The 16,337-nt window shown below is 35.6% G+C and overlaps 1 protein-coding gene across 4 annotated transcripts in view; it reads right to left on the bottom strand.

The window, feature by feature from the left end:
- RAVER2 (ribonucleoprotein, PTB binding 2) overlaps nucleotides 1-16,337 on the bottom strand; it is a 74,410-nt gene that overhangs the window by 11,834 nt on the left and 46,239 nt on the right. For all 4 annotated transcript variants that reach the window (XM_088791185.1, XM_088791184.1, XM_088791183.1 and 1 more), the window contains exons 10-11: nucleotides 14,745-14,856; nucleotides 13,318-13,454 (exon numbers count right to left, since the gene is read on the bottom strand). In XM_088791185.1, the coding sequence (XP_088647311.1) occupies nucleotides 13,318-13,454; nucleotides 14,745-14,856 (249 nt within the window). The remainder of the gene's footprint in view (nucleotides 1-13,317; nucleotides 13,455-14,744; nucleotides 14,857-16,337) is intronic.

Raw genomic sequence — 16,337 nt, 5'->3', positions numbered from 1 at the left:
GGTGGTTGGAGCGCCGGTGCTCCTAACACCAAGGTCGCTGGTTTGATTCCCACATGGGCCAGTGAGCTGCGCCCTCTACAGCTAAGATTGTGAACAACAGCTAGCTCCCTGAAGCTGGGCTGCTGTGAGCAGCTGGAGGTTGGTGTGCGCTGCTGAGTGCTGTTGTGGTGCCGTGGGCTACCGTGTGCTGCCATGAGCAGCCAGTGGCCAGCAGCCAGTGAGAGCTGCCATGAGCTGCTGTGAGCGGCCAACTAATGACCAGCGACCGACTGCCTCAGCTGGGGGGGGGGGGAGCACAAGCCTCATAATATCAGCATGGGCCAGGGAGCTGTGTCCTACACAACAGAATGAGAAACAATGGCTTGAACCGGAGTGTAGTGGGGGAGGAGGTGGAAGAAGGGGGGACAATCAGTTACTTTTCTAAACACTAATTAAGAAAATCTCATTTACTATAGAATCAAGGAGAATAAAAATCACAGGAATAAATTTATCCAAGGAGGTGAAAGATCTGTACACTGAAAAGCATAAGACACTGATGAAATAAACTGAAGACACAAACAAATGGAAAGCTATTCCATGCTCATGGCCTGAAGAATTAATATTGTTAAAATATCCATGCTATCCAAAGTATTCTACAGATTCAGTACAATCCCTATCAAATTTCCAATGGCACTTTTCACAGAACTAGAACAATCCTAAATTTGTATGAAACCACAAAAGACCCCAAGTAGCCAAAGCAATCTTGAGAAAGAACAAAGTTGGAGGCATCACACACACTGATTTCAAACTATATTACAAAGCTATGGTAATCAAAATAGTATGAGATCACACACACACACACACACACACACACATATACATGAGTAGAACAGAATAGAAAGGCCAGAAATAAACCAACATATAAATGGTCAATTAATTTATGACAAAGGAGCCAAGACTGTACAACGGGGAAGGACATTCTCTTCAATAAATGGTGCTGAGATAACTGGACAGCCACATGCAAAAGAATGAACCTGGACCCTCATTTTACAGCATACACCAACATTAACTCAACATGGATTAACTACTTGAACAAGACCTGAAACCATAAAACTCCTAGAGGAAAACATAGGTAGTAAGCCCCTTGACATCAATCTTGACTATGATTTGTTGGATTTAACACCAAAAGCAAAGGCAATGAAAGCAGAAATAAACAAGTGGGACTCCAGCAAACTAAAAAGCTGCTGCCCAGCAAAGGAAACCATCAACATAATGAGAAGGCAACTAACAAATGGGAGAAAATATTTGTAAATATATCTAACAAGGGGTTAATGTCCAAAATATATAAACATCTCATACAACTCAATAACATAAAAACAAACAATCGGATTATACAATGGGTAGAAGACCTGAAGAGGCATTTTTCCAAAGAAGACAGATGGCCAACAGGTACATGAAAAGGAGCTCATCATCACTACTCATCAGGGAAATGCCAATCCAAACTACAATAAGGTATCACCTCACACCCGTTAGGATGGCTATTATTTTAAAAAGACAGATAATACCAAGTATAGGCAAGGACGTGTAGAAAAGGGAAACTTGGTGCACTGTTTGTGGGAGCGTTAACCGGTGCAGCCACTATGGAAAACAGTATGGAGTTCCTCATAAAATAGAGCTACCACAGGATCCAGTAATTCCACTTCTGGGTTTATCCAAAGGAAACAAAAAAACTAAGTAAAAAAGACACATGCACTCCCATGTTCAATGCAGCATTATTTACAATAGCCAAGAGATTGAAGTAACTTAAGTGTCCTTTGACAGATGAATAGATTTTTTAAATGTGGTTTACAAAGGAATATTATTCAGCCATAAAAAGGAAACCTTGCCATTTGTGACAACTTTGATGAACTTGACGGCATTATGCTAAGTGAAATAATTCAGACAGAGACAAATGCTATACAATCTCACCTATACATGGGATCTAAAAAACAAACAAGAAAACAAACTGTACTCATACAGAGAAGAGATTGGTGGTTGCCAGAGGAGGCGGGGGTGTGTTGGCAAAAAGGGTAATGGTGGTTAAAGGTACCAATTTCCAGGTATAAAGTAAGTAAGTCCTGGGGATGTCATGTACAGCATGGTGACTATAATTAATACTGTACTTTATATTTGAAAGTTGCTAAGAGTAAATGTTAAAAGTTCTCATCACTAGGAAAAAAGTTCTGTAACTATGTATGATGCTAGATGTTAGCTAGGCTTATTGTGATCATTTTGCAATATACAGAAATATCAAATCATATTGTACACCTAAAACTCATGTTAAATGTCAATTATATATATATATATATCTCAATTTAAAAACGGAGAGATTCTACCTTCGAAAAAGGCCTGCAACCAAACTGTGTGCTACCTCCTTAGCTGGGGCCTCATCACCCTGTGCTCTCCCTCCACTCCCAGGCCTCCTCATTATTCTCCCAGCACTCTGTCCACTCGAGTCCCTTTGTCAGTGTGGTGATCTTCCTGCAGGTTGGACCACAGCTCTAACACTGTCAGACCCTTAGCTTCAGGTATAAAGAACTCTTGTTTTATTAGTGTTCCTCCTCTAATAAATGATCAGTCCATTAAATTAGTGTAATTCTGAAAAGCTACTTGTTTTATAACCTAATTCATTTTTCAAAAATAAGAGGGACAGAAGCAACAAACACCTTACTCTGGGATCTGGAAATCTCACACTCTTAATTACCTTCCTGGATTCTTCCTGCTATGCAGTAATTCCATGTTTCACATCTTAGTAGAAAGCAAAACAACAACCTGACTTTTCCTCTCTTTCCACGCCATCTTTACTTTCAGGAGCCAGGTGAGAAATCTATTAGATGCTTTCATGCAGAGTACTTTCCAATGGTGCTACACCATTCTCAGTAAGAACCAAGTGAGATGTATGCGGTCACCAAAAAACTTCACTGAGCAGCACAGGAAAATATTAGTAAGAAAAAGAAATAACAATGGATGTCATTATAGCCCAGTCTGATACTGGGAGAAAGATAATTCCTCTGATACTCTCCATCAAAGATATTTAACTTCTAGAGCAAGGACTATTGATGGTCAAATGGGAAATGACAATAGTTGATTAAGATTTTTGAAACAAAGCTCAGTGTTCTGGGAGAAATAAATCTGTATAAAAAAAAAACAAAAAAGAAAAGAAAACCACTAAAAAGGGAAAGAGTATAAAGCAAGCAAATACTTTTCCTTCTACTTCATGTTTGCAGGATATAGACATCCATTCCTTTGTAGAATAACTATCGAGGGCACGGGCTGTGTGCTATGTGGTTACCTGGATGAACGAAACTTGAACTTTGCCCTCCAAGGGCTCATATCCTAGGAGGGGAAGTAAGAAAAGAAGCATAAAACAGAATTCTAGAAGGAGAATTCCACCATGCCAAAAGAGAAATGAAGTGCTAAAGCTTTTTCAGAGAAGGGAAAATGGGAGTGGAGGGTTGGCGAGGTATGGACAGAGGTTCATGGACGAGACAGCATCTAAATTGAGATTTGGAGGCGAGGTCAGATACGGACATGAGGAGACCAGAAATGACCTTTGAGGAGAAAGGACCGCCTGAGCACAGGCAGGCGGCACGAAAGCGTGGGCCTGTGATGGGACATAGTAGCTAGTCCATGGGAGACAGTAGTAGCAAGTGAGATTGGAAAGGAAAGCCGGCCTCAATCATGGAGAGGATTATAAACTAAGGATTATAAACAAGGAATGATATGTTTGATCTTGGAATTTAGAAATAATAAGCAGCTCCATGAAAAACGTGGCAATGGAGAAGACAGGCATTCAGAAGGTCTCGTCAGGAGGCGACTGAACTTACGTAATTAGGCTTACGCATGCAAGCGAACACCAGATTATGTGATTTAAATTTTTTACATGGAATATACAGGGGAGAAAGAACAAAGTGGTTTACTTTGAAAATCCAAAACAACTATTTCAATGGGAATGTATGCTTTGGAGAGACTGAAGAAAGACATTGGGAAAAGCTGTACGCTTCTAATTCTCCATATCTAATATTCAGGTGACAATCAGATCAACAGCACAGCTAAACCACAGTACATGTAGAGAGGTATAAATTCACAAAATGTAATTAGGATGATATCCTACATTGCATTGGTGACACTAGTCCTGTGCGCTAGGAAGAGAAGGAATTATCTCCCCTGAATAGAGATGAGAAAACAGAAGCTCAGAAAACTTGTGACTTGGCTAACATCACAAGGCTATTCAATGTTAGAACTATGAATCCCATCCAGTTTTTCTCAGTTTATTGCTTTTTCATTATTTGAACATGCCTTTTTTTTTTTTTTAAATCTAATCTTTTGCACACAATTTACTATGAAACCCATTCTAGTAACCCAACTATGCAGTTGCTATTTTATTTTTGGATTTAAAAAATCATTTTCTTCCTCTTATTAATGCAAATCTTTTTGTCTTCATGTAAATGTAGACTTTCTTCTATTTCCATGTGAATGTAGAAAATTTCATTTTCTGACTGCCAAAGTTTAATACTTACAATATGTCTTAAGCTCAATTTTTAAGTTCACTTCAATTAATTGAGCTAAAAACTAATTTTAAAAGCTCTCATAAGAATTTGAGAAAACGGAATCTTGAATATCCCTTAGGGAGATTCCTTTGGGATATGTTAATATCCACAGTGAATTTGAGATAGAAATTAAAGTCAAATTAAGATATTTATCATTCATGCTCTTCTGAAAGGAATGTAACCAATTAGTATGTACCATCTAAATACAAAATCAAATAGGTTGTTGGAAATTCTGCCTCTATTTAGGGCCCCTCTCCCTTACCGTTAGCCCCATTTTACCTTTTCTAAGTTTTGTCTCTTTAGAGAAGTTAGATTGGATGGAGAACCTAAAACGAACAACTGCACTAGTTCTTCCAGAATCTCAATCAAACCCCTAATATCTGTTTCTTATAGTTTCAAGTCAAGCTTTTAGACTTCCTACCTAGAGAAACAGGAATTAATTTGATTATATTTCCTGCATTACGCATAGTTCATTTCTAAAATTTTATTTAAATACAGTATCCTTCCCTCAGTTGTTCAAAAAGGTTCTAAAACCAATATGCTTCATTTTGTGACATTAATGATATAACTACTAATAAAATGTTCCTCATATATATGATTAGATGTTTTAATTTTCAAAATTTTTGTTTTCCAGCTATTTGCCTTTCTTCATATGAATTAAGTTTTAACTGAATTTAACAACTGATCCTTCAAAAGGCATTGAACTGCATTAAAAAAAGCACAATTTGATCATCACCTTATTAGTGTCAATATACCAAGTTGTATGGGTTATATGTCCTATATTTAGGCATGTTTGTAAGCACTTTTTAAAAATCAACACACATTAAAATCCTTTGAAAATTAGATTAATGCCAGAGTAGCAAAACTGCTTTCAGATTGATGCTGTATATTATTTCTTGAACATTTAAAATACTGATGTGGTTTATAAACAAGAGTTTAAAATAATGAAGGTACCTTTTAAATTTCAAAAACTTGCTTTTTATACTTCTACTTTTTCACAAAAATCATTCTTAAAAGTTATTTCCAAGTTACTATCTAAGATTAATATAAAGATAATATGTGGTTCTATAATTACTGTTTAAAGTGAGTTTAGCTTTTAAAAAATATTTTATTCAGTTAAAGTCTGTCAGAAATTTCTGACCACTACTCACACAAAAATCTTTTGCGCAAGTCTCACTTCATTATTTTCCCACTAGGTGGCAGCATTAAGCTCTATATAAAAAGACTAAGCATCATCCAGGTCTTTTTGTTCATTTTTTGTTTTTGTTTCCTGTTCCCTCATCACTCCATGTCATCACATTCTCTGTTTGATTCCCTGGAAACAGGCAGTCAGCTTCCTGGCAGGAATGATGCCGTGTGGACCAAGGGCAACACAAAAGTACAACACAACACGCAGGTAGACAGTACACTGCAAAGTAGGCATCCAAACAATTACGCAGTAGGGCGGGTGTTACATGAAAACCCCAAACCACAATTTAAACAGTCATACGAAACAGCTGAAATGATTCTTCCATTATTATTTACATTATTTACATTATTTACATTATTTCAATTATTTACATTATTGAAACTGATGACTAAGTCAAAATGAAAAGTTGATTAAGAGAAATTTTGACCTATTTTATCTATTTACTAAAAAGGAAGAGGGAGAAATGTTTTTGACAGATAATTAAATGTTACATTTAGGTGTTTAAAAAATATTTAATAAACTGGCTCAAAGGCTACTCCCTTAAGGCGGCTTCTCCCAACCATCTGACGCAGATGTACCTGTTAATCTGTACCTCAGAACCTCGTATTTTGAACTGCATTTGTACATTGAAACTAACAAGATTATAGAGGGGTTATAATGCTATTGTCACTGCTAGACTGTGTATGACAAAATTTAAAATAAGAAAAATAGTAACTGTAGCTCAATGGCAATTCTCACTGATTATTGCAATCAACTAGAGAAATGGAAGGGGTAGTCCATTTAAATTGGCTTCTAACAAGAACTAGATCTGGAATAATTGACTTGTTTGCTTATCTATCGCCAAGCTAAAAAGTATCAATAGATAACTGTAGCATCTCTAAAACAATGAATGAAAATGCTACCCTCTTTAGCACAGGTAAGGATTGTTTTTAAAAATTAAAGTCCAGTATTTGTTGATATTCACAAGGTTGTGCAACCATCACCAAAAGACACCAAATTCCAAAAAGACACCCTGTACCTGTTAACAGTCACTCCAAACTCCCACTTCCCCGGCCCCTAGTAACCTCTGTGTACTTTCTCTATATAAATCTGTGTATTCTGGAAATTTCATATAAATTGAATCGTAATATGTGACCTTTTGTATCTGGCTTACTTAGTGTAATGCTTTCAAGGCTCATCCACTCTGTGACAAGGCTTAGTACTCCAGGTCTTCATGGCCGAGTGATAGTCCATTGTGTGGATACACCACATTTTGTTCATGTATTCATCAATTGATAGACACTTGGGTTGTTCTCCCTTTGGCTATTATGAATAATACAGCTATGAAAATTCATGTACAAGTTTGTGTGTGGAAATGTATTTCAAATCTCTTGGGAATATACTAGGTGAAATGGCAACTCTGCGTTTAACATTTTGAGGAGCTGCCAAAGTGTTTTCCAAAGCAGCTGCACCATTTCACATGCCCTCCAGCAATGTGTGAAGGTACTAACTTCTCCGTGTCTTCACCAACACTTGTTATGGTTCATTTTTCTTCATTCTTCATGTACTCTTCAGACTGGATAGTCTCAGTTGACCTATCTTCCAAACGTTGATTCTTTCTTCTGCCTGTTCAAATCTGCTGCTGTGCTCTAATGAATTTTTCATTTGAGTTATTGTACTTTTCAAATCCAGAATTTCTATTTGGTCCTTGTAGATAATTTTGGTCTCCTTATTGGTATTTTCTACTGGTGAGACATTGTTCTCATATTTTCATTTAGTTCCTTAGATGTGGTTTCCTTTCATCCTTTGAACATATTTAAAATAGGCGATTTAAATCTTTGTCTAGTAAGTCCAATGTGTGGGCTTCCTTAAGGACAGTTTCTCTTAATTGCTTTTTCCCATTTATTGGTCATACTTCCTTCTTTTGTTTTTCCATGTCTCATGATTTCTTGTTGAAACCGGCCATTTAAAATATGTGGCAGCTCTGGAAATCAGATTGTACTCTCTCTTCAAAATTTATTGCTCTTTGTTGTTTAGTGACTTTTCTAATTATATAAAGTCTGTTTTCTTTGTTGTGTGGGGAAGACTCAACTGTTAGTGGTCAGACGATGATCGGAGAGATTCCCTTACATACATGTAACTAGCAAGGCTCCCAGACTTTGCTGAGGGGCTGTGTGTGTATGTGCTGGGCCATGCCTTCAACACAGCCAGGCAGCTGACAACTCTGCTTAGCTTTCACTTCTAAAAGTGACAGTTACGGTCTTCTAGGGTCCTTCCTGAGCATGTGCAGTCCTACAGTGTGCACGATCTTGTAAGCGTCCCAGGAATATGTCAGCTTTTCAAAGCCCCTGTGAGCACCTCATCACCCAGCTTTTCCTATAAAGCTTTTTGGTTAGCCTATTCTTTGCACCAAATGTTATCTACTTACTGCCTCAGGTAGCCACAAAGTTAAACAATTTCCTCTAAATGTTTTCAATAAACTGTCCTGGGTTAAAAGCTTTCCACATTGGGTAAGCTCTGAGTCAGGTCAAATAAAAACAGCTTTGCAACTGGGATCTTCCAGGGAACCAGCAGACAGGTCAAATAATGCCAGTTCTCTGGGAATGAGGCATTATGTGAGCTCCAACCCCTTCCTGCGCTCTCTGGTGGCTGCCAACATCCTGGTAAGTATGGGCTGTTAGAAATAGAAACAGGAAAACAGGAATAGGGTAGGTGAAAAGACCACCCAGCTAGCTATTCTTACCAACATTCTGCCATTTTTCTTGAATAAATGCTCCCAGGGTTGCCAGGAGCTCTGTGGTCAATTTCCAGAATTTTTTAAACGTTGATTATGATAATTTTTGCCAGTTTCACTGATGATGTCTATGGAAGGGAAAGTTTTGGAGGTTCTTATTGTGCCACTTTTGCTGATGTCATCTATGGCTTGGATTTTCCCTTTAGGCCTATGAAATATCACAAATGACTTTGAGAGTACTGTATGAGGCCAGGGTCAGGGTTCATGTGTCCCAATATGGATAATCAGTTGCCCTAACATTTCTATTCTTTACCTATTGATTGTTCTGGTATTTTTGTCAAAAATCAATTTACCACTTAAGTATGGGTCTATTTTTGGACTCTGTTCTATTGATATATTTGCCTATCATTATGTCAACACCATGTAGTCTTGATTGCTATGACTTTACGGTAAATCTTGAATTCATGTAGAAGAAGTCCTCCACCTTTATTCTTTTACAAGACTGTTTTGGGTAGTGTAGTTCCTTTGAATTTTCATAATTTTTAAAAATCAGCTTGTCAATTTCTACTTAAGAGAAAACATTGCTGAGAAATTGGTTGGGATTGCACTGAATCTATAGATCAATTTGGGGAGAACTGGTATCATACCAATATCAAGTCTTCCAATCATTCACAGGCATCTTCATTAATTTCTCTCAGCAATGTATTGTAGTTTTCATTGTAGAGTTCTTACATATTCTGTTAATTTGCTGCTGTGTGTTTCACGCTACTACTGTAAATGGAAATGAAAAAAAGTTTTCCAACTGTTTGAACACAGTGGTTCTCAGTTGGAGGCAATCTAATGGGTAGGGTACAAAGATGCTGCTAAACATCCTACAATGTACAAGACTACCCCGCCTCAACAGAATTATCCAGGCCAGAACGTCACTAGATAATGTGTTATTTTTATGTGGTTGCTTCCAAGATAATCTTTTCGTAACTTTGAGTTTCAGCATGTTAACTGATGTGCCTAGGTAAAATTTTGTTTTTCTTTATTTTGCTTTGCAGAGGTATCTGAGTCTGTTAGATCTGTGAAGATTTTTTTAAACCAAATTGGGGAGATTTTTTTTTACCATTATTTTTTCAAATATTTTATGCCCCACTTATCTTTCTCCTCTCCTCCTGGGACTCCAATTATGCTTACGTTAGACTGCTTGATACGGTCCCTCTGATCCCCGAGGCTCTATTTTTTGGTTTTCAACCTCTTTCTTTCTGTTCTTCAGATTGTTAGTTCTTTTGTCTATGTTAATTAAATTTCTTTTCCTGCTTTCTCCAATCTCCTGCTAAGCCCGTGCAGTGTATTTTTTCAGATACTATATGTTTCAGTTCTAGTTTCTATACTTCTTTAGTTTATATTTCTTTCTGAAATTCCCTGTTTATTTTGACCTTATTTTCCTTTAAGTTTTAAGTTCTTGAATAGTTGTTTGAAATAAGTCTTTGTCTACTAAGACCAACATCTGGGGTACCCTGGGGTCAGTTTCTATTAATTGTGTTTCCTCTTAACTGTGAGTCACATTTTTTTTGTCTCTTCAACTATCTAGTAATTTTTGTTTACTGAACATTATGGATTGTGGATGATATATTGTAGAGACTACGGATTGAATGATCTTCCTCTGAAGACTTGATGTTTAAGAAGGAGTTAACTTTTCTGAACTCAAACTGCAAACTGTCTCCTCTGTGCTAGGGAGGAGGTGAATCTCTTCAGTTTTTCAGCCTTCCATCTGTTGTTTTCCACCAGATTCTCCCTCACACAAACACAGTCCAGGAGTACATCTGAAGCTGAAGCTAAATAATACCAAATGTCAACTATAATTATATATATATATATATATATATATATATATATATATATATATATATATATATAGAGAGAGAGAGAGAGAGAGAGAGAGAGAGAGAGAGAGATAAGATGTGGAGTACAGCACAGGAAATAAAGTCAATGGAATTGTAACAACTATATACGATGTCAGAGGGGTACTAGATTGGGGGAGAGGGGTTATCACTTTGTGAGGGATCTAAATGTCTAACTATTACATTGTTTTGTACACCTGAAACTAAAAACAAACAAACAAAAAACAAAACAAAAATGTCAGCCAAGTATATTTGAGTTTACAGAGATTTTGAGGCTCCTTCTTATGTAACACCCTTTTCCCAAGACTACCCACCCCCCCACCCCCCTTACATTTTAGCCTTGCTAACAGCCCTGAACTCTGTCCTCTGACTCCATCAGCTGGCAAGACTGCACAAACTAAGTAGTAGTGTTAGGCAAAAAGCCAAAGAAGCACAAATCTCATTCAGTGCAGTTTCCTTCTTTTCAAAGTCTGACTCCCCTTCAGCTTCTGCCTGCTTTTGGTCATCCTCCAGGGCCTACTTGTTTTTCTTTCATATTTAATACAATTTAATAATGGTTACCTGCAGGAGGGACAATTGGAGACAAGCAACTTCGCCAGTACTGGAATGCCAATTAGGATTTTTAAATGTGACAGTTGTTTTGGAAGTAGAGGTTATTATATCCATCTCTACCTTGACACATCCATCTCTCCTCAAATGCAAAATACAAAACCAACAGCCAAACAAACAGTTTCTATGAGACACTTCTACCATGCCTGAAACTTCTCCATGGTATAAAGAAAATGATGTGGACTTTGCAATCAGAGAAATCGTTTACTACCTACATGAACTTGGAAAGATTATTTACCCCTTTATGCTCTTCCAATTGGGTTATGGAGTGGTCATTAAATCTCACAGGACTGTTAGAAAGATTCAATGCTCACCTTACAAAGCAGGTACAAGTGCTAACAACAAACAAAAACTGTTGCTTTCTATCCCTTAGACCTATTCCTCCATGTCAGCAGTGGAAATAGAAGGAATTCCTAAATCATGACCACCTTTTACTAGTTACTTTATTCCACTGGTAACATTTAATTAAGTTTACTTTACAAGGATGAAAGAACACAAGAGAGAAAGAAGAAATTCCACTTGGTGCACAGCATCAGGAAATAGCAGGGACTGTCCCAGGGGACACTGACTCCTGGGAGGATCCACCCCTCCCCAAAAACTCGGGATAAGCAAGTGAGAGGCAGGGGGATAGCTGGCAAGGCAAAAGGTATCTTTACCCCAGGATTTCTCCACGTGTAAGTGGGAAAGTGTCTTTCTGTGGCTGAGTATCCCCCACACCACAGTCATCCAATAAGCAAAACTGTTAATAAGAAAAGCAAGGCAAATTTCAAAAGTGAAGTAAAAGAAAAGGTTAAGTACAAAAAATAGCTTTTAAAACGTAAGTCATACATTTAACTAATTTTTTTTTTTTTTTAATATTGTGCTTCCTTCCGTTTGTAAGAGTAAATTTTGTTCCTTGTAAAGAAACAAAACAGTCAGAATGGTACAGGACTTTATTTTATCAGTTTTTAAAAGTAAGAATAGATTATAAAACATTTGCCATGTGTTTACATGTTATAGGATTTTTAACATTTGCGTTGTATTTCCTGGTATAAATATGACATAATTTATTTACTTAGTCTTAGAAATTGTTGGAAATTTAGGCTGTTTCTAATTTTTACAACTATGAATTATTCATTAATGATTTTACTCATCTCTGATAATTTCTTTGGCTTTCATAACCTGTAAATACAATCACCATACAATCAATATGCTTCTCTGAGTCATTACTTAAAATGTTAACTAATAATGGAATCAAGATGGAGTCTTATGAAACATATAGGAAAATCCCTTCCAGGTTGTATCTATTCATGATTACTGCTCCTTAAATATAAGCATGTTGCCACCTAATTATATCATTTTCCAACCCCTATTTCTCCATCCTTTCTATAGGTAAATAACAGACTCTAGTATATATTTTGCTAATACCCAGCTGCACCATTTCTACAGTCCATTTGACCTGTGTTTTTACTACCCTATTATAAAAGCATAACTAGGCACCAATTGTTCTAAATGAATTTGCATTTATTTTCTTTTCTAAGTTCATTGGAGACAGTTGAGACAAACACAGAGTTGCTCCAAGGAAAACACAGTGGAGGCACTGCTCTCACAGACAGGATAGAGCTGAGAGAACCCGACTGCTCTGAGAAATGAGAAAGAAACAGAACTGCTAACCATAAGTCTTTCATGATTAAATACTGCTAACATGACATGTACTCTCACCTTAAACCACTAAGAGTAAGCTGAAGGACAAAACGCAAAGCAAAACCGACATAAGTAATGACACAGTTTGTCTTATGACTATAATACTTTTCGTGCTATTGACTATTTGGTTTAATAGCATAATAGTGCCTGTAATTATGATCATGTTTTTACATCAATAACCCATAGTGAAGACAGAGGCATTTCCTTGGGTTTCTTAGTCAGGTCTACACTGGTGTAAATCATAAGTCAGCAGAGCTTTTCTGTAAAGAGTCAGAGTGTAAATATTTAATCTTGCAGGCCACATAGTCTCTACTATAACTCCTCAACTCTACTGTTGCAACACAACAGCACCAAAGACAGTATGTAAATGAATAGACATGGTTGTATTCCAATAAAACTTTATTTACAAAACAGGTGGTGGGCTGGATTTGGTCTGTAGTTTGCCAACCACTGGTGTAAACAATGACAGGTCAATATCTAGTGCAAAATGATACTTAACAATCCTGGAATGTGTCCTAAAATTCCAAATGATGAGCAAAAAATATTGTGTAGATCAGTGTAATTTTACTTTCCAATATTACAGAAATCACAATTTCATATTCAGTGAACTCAATATATAGTTGAACCAATTTGTCTGTATATTATCAAAATCTGAGAATCATTTACCTGTGTATAATCACCAAAAGGTTGAGAATAAGCAATGCACTTTTCCAATGTCTGTTGTGATTCATTTCCCTGAGAGATTGCATCCAGAATGTTGCTTGCAATTCCAGTCTTCTGTAGAGTGGTTTTACTTGCAGGAGCTAAAGGCAAAATCAATACATATAGTTTAGTTATTTGTTTTAGTATAAACTATAAACACAGTACAAAACTCAGTAATTCAGCATATTTTCAAATAGAACACAAATTTTAATTTGCCAATATGTATATGATATTGTCATTTAAAACAATTGAAAATGAAAGATTGCCTTATGGCTAAATAATTTTGGTGGAAACATTTAAAATATATGTCTACTCTCTAAAATAAGGTACACAAAATGTAAATTAACCCTTCTTGTTAATGCAATAGCTGTAACCATCAATTTTTAGACCAGATAAAAATATAGTAGGTATAGCAGAAGCACATTAGAATTTTTTCTGCCTTTAAAAAAAAAATTACAAATTAATGTTTAGATTCAAGAGGATACTTCATGAAATACACAGAATGCATGGGAAAAACAAAATTCATCTTTCATCTCTTTTAATTCAATCCTGTTCTTTATCCCGGAGGCAACAGTTTAGAATTTGTTTTCCCAAATTTACTTTATGCATTTACTCATTCAAATATGTACATGTAGGAATATATATCTTTAAATAAATATAAATAGAATCATTTTACGCATACATTAGTTTTTTTCAAATTTAATTTGCTTTAGAGATCATTTCATATTAGTACATGTAGCTGTCCCTCAATTATTAAAAAAAAAAGTTGCATAGTATTCAATTTTATGATGAACTGTTTATTTAACCATTCCCCTATTGATGAACATTAAGGCACTTTCCAGTTTTTCACTACTGACAACCAATGTTCTAGTAAATATCCTAATGCACACACACATTGACGATTTTCTCTTAAAATTATATTTGAATTAATGGTTGGGTCTGAGGAGATCCTCCAAAAATTAAGTGAGAATCCTACTTCTGCCAATCATTAGTAACTCATATACTTGTGGTATATTTTGCAAATACTCCAGATATATTAAATTACTAGAAGTTTAAACCTCTATCTTAATGATTCTATATGTAAAGAATTATATTATTGCCAAATAATTCCTTTGCCCATTTATTTTCAATCATGATTCAATAATAATTCAATAAATTATATTCTTAAAATAATATAAAAGATGTTTTCCTTAAATAGAATAATGCATTTTATGTGTCTTCATTTTAGTTATTCTTTCAATTTAAATTCTTTCAAATTATGGGGTCATAATTTAAGCTTTAGCCGGGCAACAGACATTATTTGCTTCAAGTTAAAAATTAAAATAAAACCTATTCTATTATGGAAACTATTCAATAAAACTCCAAAATATTAATACTGAGTTCTCACTTACACGATAAGCACACACTGGGCAACACACTTGCCAAATTCAAGTATGGATTTTTACTGAGCCGAATTTCTTTTGGTGGTTCTCCCAAGAGTGAAGTCTGATTCTTAGAGGCAGCCTATTTACCAAAAACAAAAGAGTGGGTGCTTAATAAGAGGTACAAGAAAATAAAAATGCAGAAAGAATAGAGAAATACTTATTCTTCAATAAATCTAGTCTAGTGTGATAAAAAATTTGTGGAACATAATGTTTGGAGACATAGTTATCAAACATTTCTGGATATTGGTTAAAATTACCGTATTCCACCTGCTATTATTTTTTTCAATTAGTTAAAAAAAAAAACTATTCTAGAACCATAGAACTTTAGAACTGAAAGACGATTAAAGGCCATTTTTTACAACCTTCCCATTTGAACCGGGAGAGACTTCATCTTCACATGAAAAACCAAATCCCATTTCTTATTTCCAGAAATACTGGTATTAACATTTTTAAAAGGATACATTTAGTAAATGTTAGAGCCGGTGCCACTTTCTTTAACAGTTATATTGCCCAGAATTCTGCTGTATTAGTGATTATCTAGCTATGAATGAGAATCATTTATAAAATCTAAAAAATAAATAAATACAGAGTCTCACAACAACAACAACGACAACAAAGCCATGGACCAAATGACTTCAGTGCGACACCAACCCTCCTCACACTCTTCCACAAAATTGAAAAAGAGGGAATACTTTCTAACTCCTTCTATGACACCAGCATTGTCCTAGTACTGAAGCCAGACAGACACTACAAGAAAGAAAACTACAGACCAATATTCCCTTATCAGTACTGATGCAAAACCATCAACAAAACACTAGCAAGCCAAATTGGGCAGATAAACAGGGTTATACACCATAACCAACTTGGATTTAATCCTATAATGCAAGGATGATTCAACATATAAAAATAATTCAATGTAATATATCACATAACAGAATGGAGGAAAAAAATACATGATCATCTCAAGTGATGCAAAAAAGCATTTGACAAAAATCCAACACACTTTCATGATTAGAATTCAACACTTTCAACAAACTAGGAATAGAAGGAAACTACCTTAACATAACAAAAGTCATGTAGTAAAAAGCCAACATTATACGCAATGGTGAAAGACCAAAACCTTCCCCTCTAAGATCAAGAACAACACAAAGATGCCTTCACTAGTTCTGTTCAATTTAGTATTGGAAGTTCTAGCTAGAGAAATTATGTAAGAAAAAGCAAGAAGAGGCATCCAAATTGGAAAGAAAGAAATTAAATAGTCTCTGTTTGCATCAGTTGCATTTCTATATACTAACAATTAACTACGTTTTTAAAATTTAAGAAAAAAATCCCATTTACAATGCCATCAAAAAGAATAAAATGCTTAGGAATAAATTTAAGCAAGAAGGTGAAAGAGCTGTATACTGAAAAGTATAAGATATTGATGAAAAATTGGAAAGGACACAATTAACTGAAAAGATATCCTGTATTAACAGGATAATATCCTGGAAGAATATTGTTAAAATGTCCATATTACCCAAAGCAATCTACAAAATTCAATACAATTCCAGTCAAAATTTC

Source organism: Rhinolophus sinicus, chromosome 14 (genome assembly GCF_057876585.1).
Source record: "Rhinolophus sinicus isolate RSI-liver-muscle chromosome 14, RSI-T2T, whole genome shotgun sequence".
Lineage (NCBI taxonomy): Eukaryota > Metazoa > Chordata > Mammalia > Chiroptera > Rhinolophidae > Rhinolophus > Rhinolophus sinicus.
This window is presented reverse-complemented; position numbering and strand designations above follow the sequence as displayed.